Source organism: Notamacropus eugenii, chromosome 1, assembly GCF_028372415.1.
Source record: "Notamacropus eugenii isolate mMacEug1 chromosome 1, mMacEug1.pri_v2, whole genome shotgun sequence".
NCBI lineage: Eukaryota > Metazoa > Chordata > Mammalia > Diprotodontia > Macropodidae > Notamacropus > Notamacropus eugenii.
In genome coordinates, this window is record NC_092872.1 from 549884213 (window position 1) to 549898466 (window position 14254).

Genomic DNA, 14254 nt, shown 5'->3' on the forward strand with positions numbered 1-14254 from the left:
TTTTGTAACTTTTTCCGTGTTGTCTCAGAACCATAAAAAGGAGAACAAAAGGAGGATGACTACATTTCCCACTGAGAACTTATCACTAGGTATCATTAAACTAAGAAAACCATTCATTGAACAATTCTCATTGCGCAGCTGACAAAGGCAAGTCACTGTGCTTCCTTTGTGATCTGTAAAATGACTGAAGTTGAGAATTAGCCAGGAAGCACAAAGTTCTTCTGGGAACATGAGGGTATTTTGTTAAAGATGAACTATTGGTATCTCTACAGGGAGAAAGGGAGAATAGCTCCCACTGACAAAGGATTTTTCAGTTTATAAAGCCCCATTTCCTCATAGCAAAGTCTGTGAGGCAGACAGAACAGATATTATAGTCCCCACTTTACAGATGAGAAAACTGAGGTTCAGAGAAGTAATTTTGAATCATAAAGCATACAAAATCAGAGGCAGAAGGGCCCTTGGAAATCATATCCAATGCCCTTATTTTATAAAGGAAGAAACAGAGGTTCCCAGAGGGACTTCAAGGTCATGTGCTTACAAGATGATATAAGGACTCAGATTGTCGTCTTCTGACCTTTCCTTTATGCCATGGTGCCTCATATGTAAATTAGATAATTGTTCTTGGGAAAACTATAGTTTTAATTAAAAATAAAATAAAATGGTACCAGAAAAAAATTAGCTTACTGGCTAAAATAGAAGTAGTGGTTTATATTTGGAATTTAATTATTCCTACTTCCTCTTTTATCATCAGATATATGAGTTGGCTAGATTAATAAAGATATCCATTTAATCTTCTTGTCTCAGAAACTGGGGGAGAACCAAACTTCAAAACTATTGATCCACACTGCCTTTATTCCAGTGTTCTCTTAACACTCAGTGAGAAGTATTCTACATTTAGCTGTACATTTCCTGTCTCAAAGGCATGGATTTTTAGATCCTCAAAAAACTAATGACTCGAATGGTGACAAAACCAAAATAATGCAGGTCTAACAGCCCCTTTTTTGGAACACCAATTCTTTTCAATCCAATATGCATTTATTAAGCATAACTATAGGCTCTGCCCTGGGGATAAGAGAATAATAAATTCTAATGTTTCTAAGAGTACATGACAGTTTTCAAAGTGTTTTCATAAACTCATCTCAATTGATCTTCACAACGAAGTGAGATTTGAAGGGTTAGGGAGGACAACAGGGATTTTCCCCATTTGACAGAAGGGGAGCAAAGACTCTTAAAGGTTGAGTGAGTGACTTGACTCAAGGTCACAAAGCAAGTTACTTCAGAGTTCAGAACCTCAGATTTCCGATTTCTAATCCCATATACAAAATCATAATTAATCCTTGGGCAACTGAAGACACTGAGACCCAGAGAGCCCAAGTGATTTGTTTCAGGTCACAGAGTTAGGATTCCAGCCTAAGTCCTCTGACTCCTAATCCAGTAACCCAAAGGAAAATATTTTTGGTCTTCTGTGCTACCTCTTTTCCCTATTTTAAAGTTACTTACCTGTTCTGAACTAAGAAGTCTACGATATGAAGGGAAGTTCTATCCACTGATCTGACTGCAAGATGGAGAGCAGTTTCATCTTGCTCCTATAAAACAAAAGAAAGACATATGAAGGCTCTAACCACTGCACATATACTTATCTAATGCCACAATCTAGGCTAACAAGACAACATAACATCATGGAGAATACTTCACCAAAAGAGCCAGATCTTCCCAGATGAGTAACAAGTACTGACATATTTAGAATGCTTTAAGGTTTATAAAGGTTTCTCCACAGAAGCCTTGTCATTAATCCCTTTAAAGTACTTTTCTGATACCTTCAGATTTCACTGTCAATCTGACTTGGCCTCTGGTAACATCAAAAACTCAGAGGTTGATGATATCCATTCCTAGTCTTTCTTCCTTACCCCACAGAAATAAGAGATTCAAGGTTTCCTCTGTAAAATTAAAGTGCAGGACAGGTAGGTGGCACAGCAGATAGAGTCAAGAAGACTCTTTTTCGTTTGTTCAAACCTGGCCTCAGACACTTCTGAGCTGTGTGACCCTGGGCAAGTCACTTAACACTGTTTGTCCAGGTTTCCTCATCTGTAAAATGAGCTGGAGAAGGAAATGGCAAACTGTTCAAGTGTCTTTGCCAAGAAAACTCCCAATGGGGCCACAAAGAATCACAGACAACTGAAAAATGACTTAACAGCAACAACAGAATCAGATAATCTTTCAATCCTGTAACAACTTAATGTTAGGGTTCTTGTCATGCATACCCCCCTTCCCTGGGGACCTTATGTATGAAACCTTAAAAATAAGTCAAGAAAGTAGCTATGAGGCCTGATTCTCCATAGAGCTTAGAAGACTCCTTCCTCTCCCCAATCCACCACTGCTTCTTGTCTCACCCCCTACATCAAATTCCTTTAACAGGGAGATGCTGCTTGGAAAAGATCTGAAGAATCATCCCCACATTTTTGAAAAGAGGAAACTGAAACCCAGAGAGGATGAGTGACTTGTCCAAAGTCAAATAGCCAGTAAATGACTCAGTAAGAATGTTTTTCCAGGTCCCTCGACTCTAGATTTAGCCATATCCTACTGTCCAAGAATAGTGTTAATGGCAGTGGCTAGAGCCCTCCTGCTTCTGGTTAATGTGTGCATTTGTAAGCTTGATGCACAGAGGGTAGAACTTGGACTTTGTTGCTCCTTGCACCCTCCACCTGCAGCTCTGCTCAGTAACAGCTCCATGGAACAAGACATTCTTGGTATTCCTCCCCTCCATGTCTTCCAGCTTCCCCTCATTAGACTGCGAGCTCCTGAAGGGCAGAGATTATCTTTTTTCTTTTTTTGTGTTCCCAGCATGTAGTAGGTATTTAATAAAAATTTATTAAATTGGAAATACAGTATAGGCTAATATAAAATAGTAAGCCCAAAAGGGACAAGGTTGGTCCATAGCCCTATATATGAGTCTAAAAGAAAGTTTGAAGGTATTCTTACTAAAACTAAAACTCAAACATCACATTTAAACACTTGGGAATAATGAAGTTTGTGTTTGAAGGAGGAAGAGGAAAGGAAATGTCCCACCCCCCCGCCCCCCACTTGCTGTCAAGGGTACCACTCCCTCTTCAACAAGGGCCAAGACACCCCAGCATACTGGACATCTGGCACCACAAATTTCTTAGGCTGGAGGCTTAGGTGAGTCAGTGGAAGAACTGTTTCTTTATGAGATTCCCAGACTTCAAGTCCCAGTTATAATTCCACCTTCTGGGGTCATCTCCAGTCATCCTGATGAATATCAGACCACTGGACCCAGATGGCTCTGGAGGAGAAAGTGAGGCTGGTGACCCTGCACAGCCCTCCCTCACTCAAATCAAGGTCAACTGCAAATCATGTCATCATCATGATGTCATGGTCCTCTTTGAGAAGGAAGGACAAACACACAACCATCCCACCTTCTACAAGAAGCCTTTCTTGAACCTCCTTAAAGGCTAGCACCTCCCCCTATTCATTATCACCATTCTATCTAGTATGAATCTTGTCTGTACGTAGTTCTTTGCATGCTGTCTCTTCCATTAAATTGTGAACTCCTTAGGGCAGGGTCTACCTTTTGGCTTTCTTTGTGCTCCCAGCTCTTAGCTGAGCATCTGGCATTTAACAGGCCTTTAATAAAGTCTTACTGACTGACTAAGCAGCTCATTTTGCTACAGGTAAGGTACTTCCCTGACTAGTTCCCACACAGTGCAGAGAAAAGGAACCAGGTCACTGAAGAAACATGTTTTCACATCAAGATACACTTATTAGTGTTTTTCATTCTCAACTTTGGCCCATGAGTGTAATGTCAAAGGGTGTTGTTGATGTTATAAACCAAGAGAGGACTCTGGGTAGCTATATGGCATGCTAAAATCTGTCAAAGAAAGAAAGATCTGGAGATGGAAGTGACCTCAGAGACTGATCTTCTAGCCTAACCTTCTTAATTTTACAGATTTTAAAAAAACCAAACAGATCTAAGAGAGGGGGAGGAGCCTGATGAAAATCACACAGCTCGTAAATAACAAAGATGAGATTTGAATCAGATATTTGATTCTGAATCCCAGGCACTTTCTACTGTATCGCCACATTGCTTCATCTTGAGCTTTCAGGAATACACTTTTTACCTCTAAAAGATGAAGAAATGGATTTGTATTATCAATTCCAGTGGTATCATTTACCCTAAACAGGGATAGAAAGAGAGGGAAAGAGAATGGTAGATATATAAAGAGTTTCTTCTAGGAAAAGACCTCAAGTTCAAAAGTAAACTTCTAAATGACTGAAATGCTATTCAGAGGAAAGGCCTTACAGGGCCTTCTCCTATCCTGACTAGATGTAAGTCTCATCTGCACAAGCATTCTAAGCTCATCTAGAAGGGGAAAAAAACAGGTAACCTGGTTATCTCAGAGGCCTTCATAAGCAGTCCATTCAACAATCCTTAGGTTGTGTGGCTGTGGTTTGTCCTTTGTTCACAAAGAGGACCATGACATCATGGAGGTGATGCCATGACTTGCAAGTGAACTGGATTTAAGTGAGGCAGGGCTGCGTAAAGTCACCAGCCTCATTTTTTCCTCCAGAATTATCTGGGTCCAGTGGCCAGACATAAATTAGGACAACTGGAGATGGCCCAGCACATTCTCATTTGGAGAATATGAAATTTTTACAGAACTTTAATAGCCTTCCTAACACTAATAAAAAAAAAATCAAAACTGGACAAGCCATTGCCTTAACTTCCTTCCAAAACAAGAGAACAAGGGAACCCACAAATTTTATACTGAACAGCAACTGGAAACACATGCTTTATTCAATTGTGTTAATGTTCTGAAGAAAACATAAGAAATCTCTATTAGGGCTTTCCCACTCCTGGGAACCACTTATGAAATGATCTATAATAGCCAAGTTTCTTTCCTTTTCAACTCAAGGTATTTTCATTACCAAAAGATGTACTTTCAAAACCCAGTACCATGAAGTACCAATTATCCACACTGCAGAAAGTGGCTACAATCACACACAGGCAGATGCACTGACACACACTTTGGTACAGAGGCAGGAGGGCTGAGAATAAGGCTAAGGTGTGGCAAATCCTAAATTAGCAATGGTGTCAGGACCAATGCTCTCAGCATGGGATACTCCAGCAGGATAAAGCTCCACAAAGGATCTGTTGTAGTAGGGTGAGATGAGAAAAACCAACACTTCTTTCCCATTAAGATTTAAACCTGGGAATTAGGTTAGGCCTGCTAAAATTCCTTTGCCATTTCAATGGGACACTGTGAATCTGGGCTTCCTGCCCTTAACCTTCTTGGCTTTTTGCTGTGCTTCCCTGTAGCGCTCACACTTCCCAAGAGATGTATGCTTTTCCTCTAAGTGGAGTTGGCAATACACATGGAAAGTTTCCTGGATTCAAGAGTAGGCCCTGATAACCTGCCAAAAAGCTAAGTGGTACTTTGAAATTCCCAGGCTACTTACCTGAAATTTGTTTCTTCAAAGGTGGTTTAAATGTGAAGTGCCCTGGGGTGTCTACTTAAATCTGTCAGTCAATCAAGGATCATTTATGAAGTGTTTACTATATGCCAGGTATTGTGCTATGCACGGGGGATAGAAAGAAGGTGAAAACATTGTCCCAGTCCTGGGGAAGTCACAGCCTGATGGCGAAGACAACATGCAAATAACTACCTACATACAAGATACACAGACTATAAACAGAAAGTCATCTCAGTTGAGAAGGCAGTAGTACTGAAGGGTAAGAGAGAAGAGAGAAATCAAGAAGCAAAAAGAAATTCTAAAAATCCTAATTTGGATTATATTTAGCAACCTTTTAGAATGAAAGAAATTACCATTAGTAACCAATGATTTGGGGAAATTCAGAGTTTCCCCCTTTTTCTATAGTCCTGATTTGTTAAAAGTTCAGTCTCTTTTAAGGACAATGAATTAACTTTCTCACCAATCCTGTTCAGACCCCATCCAGGTGAGAAAGTCATTGTGCTCTACCTAGGTTTGGGTGGAGATAAATTCTTTGAATACGTTGCCCAGGGGTGGGGGTAACTTAGAAGTAAATGTCATAATCAATTAGGTCTAGTCCTGCTTGCAAAATTCATTCTCTCCTTAATTGTTAAATGATCAGAGTTGATTGCTACCCACAGGAACACCCCTCTTCCTGGGATAAATAAGCTGTGAGCAGGATGGTATCTGGCATTTAAGAGTGCCACTGATCTTTTATTAAAAATGCTGGTATTAAAAAAAATAAAAAAAAATAAAAAAAAAATGCTGGTATTATTAATAAATGACTAATTACCCAGAAATCATCCCTTTCAAACTTTTAAAATGTCACAAAAGGAATAAAAATTAATGGACACAAAAATATATGTTTTTCATTTAAGAAAACATTCTAATTTCATTCTTCAAAAATCCATATGAAACACTACTTCTTATCAGAGAATTTCCATTCCTTTTTTGGCATTTTTGATACTCTTTCACCCTGCCATGTCTCTTTTTCTCTCTTTTATAAGCAGCAGATGGCTAATAAGCCCTTGTCATTCTTACATGTCCATTGGCGAGAGGGATTTTTTCTGTCAGATCCACGCCATCAGCATACACTTGGAGCAACCCAAAGATGTCCCTTGTTTTCACAGCCTCACAAAGGCTATGTAATTTAGCTGTATTGTCCGTATGTTTTTTCCTTGCGTATTTCCTCTCAATATACTTGGCAGTGATGTAGTCTTTTCTTGCATTCCTGAAATCAAACACAATTGGTTTATCAATTTTTAATGACCCCCCTCAGTTAGATAAATCCTCATACCCATTTAGATTCAAATACCAAGGAGTTAAACAAAATTCCCTTCTCAAGGGATGATAGGCCAGAGGAATTCTGAGAAATGAAGCAAAATATGCAGTTCTTTTATAATTCTTGCATTAGTAGTAGTCATTAGAGCCATGGTGAAGAGTCTGAAATGTGACCATTTTCAATACAGAAAAGAGGCTTAGGTCATAAGATCAGGCACAGAAGACTCATTTGCAATTTAGCTTTGGGAAAATAGCTGGTCTTCTTTATGCTCTGGTTTCTGGGCCTATCAACGTAGACACATTTAATAGTCCTGTTTATAAGAAAGCTGGACTTGGAATCAGGAAAAATGAGTCCCGCTTCTGTCATTTAAAGGTTGAATATGGGCAAATTATATAACTCCTCATCTATAAAATGGAGATCAGATTTTTAGTAGTCATTTCACAGAGTTGTTGAGGTTAAAAGGTACTTTCCAAACCTGAAGTAAATGTGATATGGTCATTTATTTATAATGTCAGTTATTATTATTCACCCCTCCCCTTTATGTAACTGTTATATTAATAAAGTATGTATTCTCTCTCTTTCTCTATCTCTCCTTCCTTCCCTCTCTTCGCAAAACTTGGAGGTGTTATGATTTTATCTGCGTTAGCAATCTCAGAGCTAACACCAAGTATAGTGGCAGTAACAATTTCTTAGAAAGTCTTAGGAGAACTATTGTGACTGAAGATCTCATCAACCACTGCCATTCTCATAATAAGACTCCCCAAACTTAGTTAGGTTTTTCCTTACTGGTCAGACAGGCAATTTGTTATCTGGCTAATTCTCAAAGCCTGTGCAACTTGGCACAATGTGCTTAGAGGTAGTGGTCCCTTGGCACAGCCTTTGGGAACACATGGCTGCCACTGTACCATGATGACTCACTGGAGGGGGATTTTAGTAAAGAAAAACATTTGCAAAATATTTTGTTAACAAAAGAAACAGAAAGGGTTCTTGAACAAGCACTAGTGCAAGAGTCTCTTTTTCCCAAATTCATTTTTCTGTCTTGTTTATATGTCACCTTCATTTTCAAACATGTCTCTCCCCTGCTTTCTCCCCTTCCCACTGAAGTATTCTCTATAAAATCATTTTTTAAAAAGGGAAAAAATGCAGATCAGCAAAATTACCCAATACAGTAAGCAAATATGACAGATCTCAAAGAAGCCTTCAAGAGATTTACCAGCAAGTCACAAGACTGAACTTCCACTGCAGTCAGTCAAGCAGCATTAAGCAGGCATCTCACTAAGTAGGGAGTGGGTGAGTGATACAAAGAAAAGCAGAAACTCTCTTCTTGCCTTCAAGTAACTCACATTCTCAAGAGGCAGACAGTAATAGCAGCAGCAGTACGAGCACCAGCGTCACAACAGTCAGCATTTGTGTAAATGGTTATGTAAATAAAAAGGAAGCAGTGTAAATGGGAAGAAGCAAAGTCCAAGAGGAGAGTAGAGGAGGCAACTGGAAAAAGCCTCCACGGGAAGGAGGGATTGAGCTGAGTCTTAAAGGAAGCCAGAAAAACTTAAGAGGAGTGGAGGTGAGGAGGGAGAACATTCTAGACCCGGGGCCAGCCGGTGCAAAGTCAATCATGACATGCAGCGTTATATGGATAGCATCACTGGGCAACAGAGCAAATGGAGCAGAGAAAGGTATAAGACTGGAAAGGATTCAGGTTTTGAAGGCATTGCAATGCCATCCTCAGTTATCTCGCAGTCCCTGGAGATGGGCACTGACTGGAAGACTTGTAAAACAGTGGATATGGCATTAGAGGATCTGGGTTCGAATCTCAACGCTACCCAGGAGCATTACCTGTGTTTGGTTAAGTCAGTTACCCTCTCTAGGACTCAGTATCCTTATCTTTAAAAATGAAAAGACTGTATTAGGTGATGTCTAAGCTCCATTAAAGTTCTAAATCCTGTCTTAGAAGACAAATGAAATCTGGTCTGCCTTCTCTTTAAGGTTAAATACTAATTATCATCAAAATTTCTTTCCCTCCAGTATTCACCAATATTAAGATTTTTCCAATGCACAGTTAATATTATCTCAGAATCACCAGGGTCCCATATGAAATGTGGGTGGATTAAGGGGTCAATTCTTCCACAAAAGGCTCTATTTCAAAAGAGGTGACACCACCTTTCCTAATACAGCAACTAGACCATTTCTTCACTTGTCTTCTATTAATAGAGTATATGCTATTCCAATTAGGAGGTTGTTGTGTTTTTTTGGGGGGGAGGGGGTGTTTGACCAAATCAAACCATTTCTGCTTTCAAGAGAGAGTGCTAAGCTTCTCTGTTCATTCTCATTCGTCATAAGGGGCTCAGATACGCTGACACAGAGAACTGGGATTCCTGTAATGAAATGACATCCCATTTACTCTCAGGGCCCTTTATTTACAATTCCCTTATGCACATATCACATTGTATTCTACATTAATTATTTGTACATATGTCATATTCCCCAACTAGATTCTAAACTCCAAAAGGGTAGGAACCACTGTCTCATCTAATCTTTGAATCTCCTTCAGAGCCTAGAACAGAGACTTGCACATAGCAGGTACTTTGCAAATGTTTGTTGAATGAATAAATAAGCAATCCCAACTTTTCCAGGTCAGTGTTGACCCCAAGGTGATAGGTTAAAATTCAGTCCTGTATGATGCTTGCAACCACATGAAGGAATCTTTTGAGCTGTTCAAAGGGAACCTGAAACAAACGGAGTCCCTGCATTGTCTTCTCCCAGGGCCCCTGCATTAAAGTCAGTCCAGAACCACAGCAGCATTGCTGAAAGTAAACTGGACCTCTTGGAGTCTAAGGACATGCCAAATGGCCCTAGATGTTCTTTTAAGCATTTGCCAGGCCCCCAAATTGCTTGCACTTGTTTCAGTGTTTCCCAGAAGAAAATTATCTACAAGAATAGCTTGCCCAGCTGGAAAAGAAAATTATTTTAATAGTGTGGCTAAAATGAATTTGCAACCTTAATTCATAAGTGCTGAACAAAACCTTTGGGAAAGTTTTCAGTCTTCCCAGTTCTGAAAGTGTAATGTGTTCCAACAGAAGGCTCTTCTCCATCAGGTTCTCTCTAAAATATGTACCTGGCTTTTAAATTTCCTTTTAAACATTTCCTAATTCAGTGCCACCTTGCCTTTTTTATCTCTCACCTCCTCATCAGGGTATCTCCAGGTTTTATTCCTGTCTTCTGCTCTTCACCAAAGAAGGGTTCTCACCTTACTCACTCATGGCTTTTAGCTACTTATTAATACCTATCCAAAACAAGGCTTCTTAACATGGGGTCTATAAAGCTAATTTTAAAAAATATTAACTGGATAACTGGATTTCAACATAACTGACTTCCTTTTCAATCTTACATATTTTAGAACATTATTTAAAAACATTTTAAAACATTATTTAAAAATATTATTCTAAGAAGGGGTCCATAAGGTTCAGACTGTCAAAGGGGTCCATGACACATTAAGAAATTAAGAACCCTTGCTCTAAATGGATGAATCCGAAATCCAAACCTCCAACTCTCATCTCTTTTCAGTTTCACTTCTTTTTTTTGTTTATTTTTAATTTATGGAATAAAACAGGCATTTCCAATACAAGATATAATTTAAAAGGATTATTGCACATGAAACTGCAAATCTATTATGTATAGTTTGCTATTCCTTTTAAATATATAATAAAGTTATAATGTAAATTTTGTTTTTTTCCCTTTTCCCTCCTCCTGTCCTGCCCTAAAGAAGGTTACCATTAGATACAAATATGTGTATATATATGTAAAATTATTCCATACATAATTGTATTTATCAGTTCTTACTCTGGATGTAGATAGCATCTTCTTTCATATGTCCTTTGACGTTAATTTGGGAATTTATAATCGTCAAAATGACATTCACTCAAAGTTGTGCTTGAAAGAATATTGCTTTTACCATATGTAACACCGTCTTGGTTCTGCTCATTTTGCTCTAATTTCCTACAAGGTAATTTCAAGTTCAAAACATCCAAAACTCAACATATCATCTTCTTTCCCCCAAAGAGGCTACTACAAGTGCTTTTTCTATTTTTACCAGTAATAGCATCATTCTTCAAGTCACCTGGTCGCAAAAATCTCTAGGATATCTTTTAATCCTCTTTTCTACCCCTGCCTCCTCATCTAGTTATCCTAATCTATCAACTCTGTTTTACAAGAGACACTCTTCTTAAAATCTTTTCTCTTCATTCTCATGACCAGCACCTTATTTTAGGTTCTTATTGCCTCACATCTGGATTATTCCAAGAGCCTCTTAGCTGTTGCCACTCCCATCCCCCCACTCCCAATTAATTCCACACATTGCTGCAAATTAATCTTCCTATCATGATAATTTTATTGTGTCACTTCCTGGCTCAATATCTTCCTATTGTGGATAGTATAAAGTTCAAATATTATAATTTTACACCGAATGAAGGCCCTGAGACCCTGACTTCCAAAATGAATGAAGCACATATGTAATATTCTTTCATTTTTCAAGGATCTACATCATCTTCCTGACCTTGAGGGTAGAGACGACATTAACATGTATTTTTAGAAATCTACAATTCCTGCCTAGCAAAGAACATATGGCAAGGGCTCAGTAAATGTTGTATTTAAGGGTACAGTGGATAGAGCCTACAGTCAGGAAGACTCATCTTTCTGAGTTCAAATCTAGCCTCAGACACTTACAAGCTATGTGACCTTCAGCAAATGACTTAACCCTGTTTGCCCCAGTTTCCTCATCTATAAAATCAGCTGGAGAAGAAAACAGTAATATCTTTGTCAAGAAAGCCCCAAATGGGGTCATGAAGAGTAGGATGCGACTCAAACAACTGAACATGGCAAACATTTATTGACTGACAGATCTATATGCTACAGGAAGCAGATGTGATGATACTGAGAATTCTAAGTGCTGAGGGGTAACTGGATTTGAATAGAGTTGTGAGTGAGATGAGGAGATTGTGAAGACTTTTCACAATAAAAATATGGGGAATATTGTATTTTCTAAATAAAATTTCTCTTCCATAAGGCCTTTCTCCCTGGATACCTGAGTTTCAGGTATCCAGGGCTTGTGGACAGTTAGTTGGTCCCGCCCCCACCCCATACCAGCTTTCTTTGTGAAAGTGAGGTGGGCTGTAGATCAGTTCCCCCTTCTCCTTCTCTCCTCCTTTCTAAAGCCACATCAGCAGTTAATTGTTTTGGGATAAGGTAAGATTTCCCAGGGTTTGTCTAGTTTTTCGAGCTTAGATTGTAAGCCAGCCTCCTAGCCAATGGAGAGGCGGGATGGTGGGGAGGTGGGATTCTCTGCATTAGGGCATAAAAACTGTGCTTCAATTTCTTAAGTGGCCTCCTTCCGTCAGATTCCCCAGCCTGGTGGAGGGATGTCCCTTTCTCGTGAGAACTGTAATAAATCATTTTCTGTTCTTATTGAGAAGCCTCTTCATTTATTTAAAATTTTGAGTAAGGGTCTTTTTATCCCATACAGCTGTTTACCAGGTTATTGTTATTGTATAATAATCGACAGAGGACCATTCACCTTTCTCATGATCAAATACTGAAAATCATCAAGATTTCCCTGCACTCTTTAATCCTAAATTCCCTGAAAGTAGATCCTAAAAGAGCAGTTCCATGAAGGAACTCTATCCTTTGGTTTCCTAGAGAAAGTTCATTGAATCATTCCTACCACTTTCCTTCAAATGTTAGGCTTGCCAGGAAAAGACTGAATATTCTATTAATCAGTTGGATATAATGATACAGAGTGCACCACTAATGTCTTCCCTCAAACTGTCATTAGTGCATGGAGGTGACCATGGTATTTGGAAGGTTATGCCAGTGTAGCAAAGTTCTGGTCAACAGTCAGCAAGCATTTATTATGTGAGAGACACTGCACAGGGGATTACAAAGAAAGTCAAAAACACAGTCTTTGCCTGCAAGGACTTCACATTCTAATAAAGGAGACAGCATGCAGACTACTATGTACACATATGATACATATATTGCAAATGGAAGAAAACCTCACTGAGAGCCAGAGAGGAGAACAAAAAAAGACCCCCTGTAGAAGGTGGCATGTGAACTAAGTCTTGAAAGAAGGCAGGGAAAATAAGAGGCAGAGGTGAAAGGGCAGAGGATTCCAGATACGTGATCTAGACAGTGAAAAGCCACAGAGCTCAGAAAGATGTGGAAGGAAGAGCCCTTCTACTGGATTATAGAGTGTATGGAGCAGAATAAAGTTAAGAAGACTGGAAAGATGGGAAAGGGTCAGGTTGTGAAGGGCTGTAAGGACCGAAGAAAGAATTTTATATTAGATCTTTGAGTTTACGTGGAGCCACTGCGGTTTGAAGGGAGCAAGGAGGTAAGAAATGGTGAGACAGGAACCTCAGGAAACTCACTTAGCAGCTGAGTAGTGGGTGAACAGGAAAGAGGAGAGACTTAAGTCAGAGTGAGCAACTAACAGGTTATTGCAAGAGTCCATGTGTGAGATGATAAAGGCCTGCACTTAGGTGCAGGGGAGAGAAGTGAGGAGACAGAAGGGAACAAACACAGGAGATGTTGTGAAAGTAGAATTGATAAGAGGTGACCCCAAACTGGACAGGCAGAAGTGGAGTACAAGAGAACACTGATGTACAAACACTGACACAAAGAAGAGAAACAGATAAAGAAAGGTTACCTCCTCATCACACAGTAGCAATGATTCTCAATTTTTAGACAGTTAAGACTTTTCCTCTATTTACCACACATAGACTCAGCACCCCCACACTCCATCTGGAGATTCAAAAGCAGCTACAAGGCATCTCTGGCTCACCCTTCAGCATGCTTGTTCGGAGATAAGGTTGGAAACAGTATGTTTATTTCCTCAGTAGCAGAGATGAATGAACAGTGATGGAGGTGGGTGGTGCATTTTCAGTACATAACCACTTTAGAGATGTTTTCATCTTTAAAATAAAAGAGCCAAGTGACATTCACAACAATCCTGGGCACGATGCCCGAGTCTTATTTTTGAAAGGCATTTATTAAGTGACTACTGTATGGGCCAGACCCCATGCTAGGAGCTGGGAAATACAAAGACAAAAGTCAAATCGCACCTGTCCTCAGACAGCCTTCTTCAGCCTAGCCAGGGGAAACACCAAGCACACATACAAGGCATCCCAAAATCTTAGCAGAATTTTAAACTTTAATAAGGTAAAAAATACACAGGACTTTTGGGACACCCTATATAGGAAAATATGTCTCCTTAGGTATATGTAAAATAGATAGAAGATAAATGGGAGGAAATAGTAGCTAGAAAAAATAAGGAAAGGCTTCAAGCCTTTGTTACATAACGCATTGTTCTGTGTGGCACAGTGGAAAGAGTGGTAGGCCCAAATTCAAATTGAGACTCAGACGCTTACAAACTGTGACCCTAGGCTATCACTTAACCTCTGTTTGCCTCAG

The 14254-nt window shown here is 39.4% G+C and overlaps 1 protein-coding gene across 3 annotated transcripts in view; it reads right to left on the minus strand.

The window, feature by feature from the left end:
• ASAP2 (ArfGAP with SH3 domain, ankyrin repeat and PH domain 2) overlaps positions 1-14254 on the minus strand; it is a 273963-nt gene that overhangs the window by 42911 nt on the left and 216798 nt on the right. For all 3 annotated transcript variants that reach the window (XM_072634272.1, XM_072634273.1, XM_072634274.1), the window contains exons 17-18: positions 6550-6739; positions 1501-1586 (exon numbers count right to left, since the gene is read on the minus strand). In XM_072634272.1, coding sequence (XP_072490373.1) covers positions 1501-1586; positions 6550-6739 — 276 coding nt within the window. The remainder of the gene's footprint in view (positions 1-1500; positions 1587-6549; positions 6740-14254) is intronic.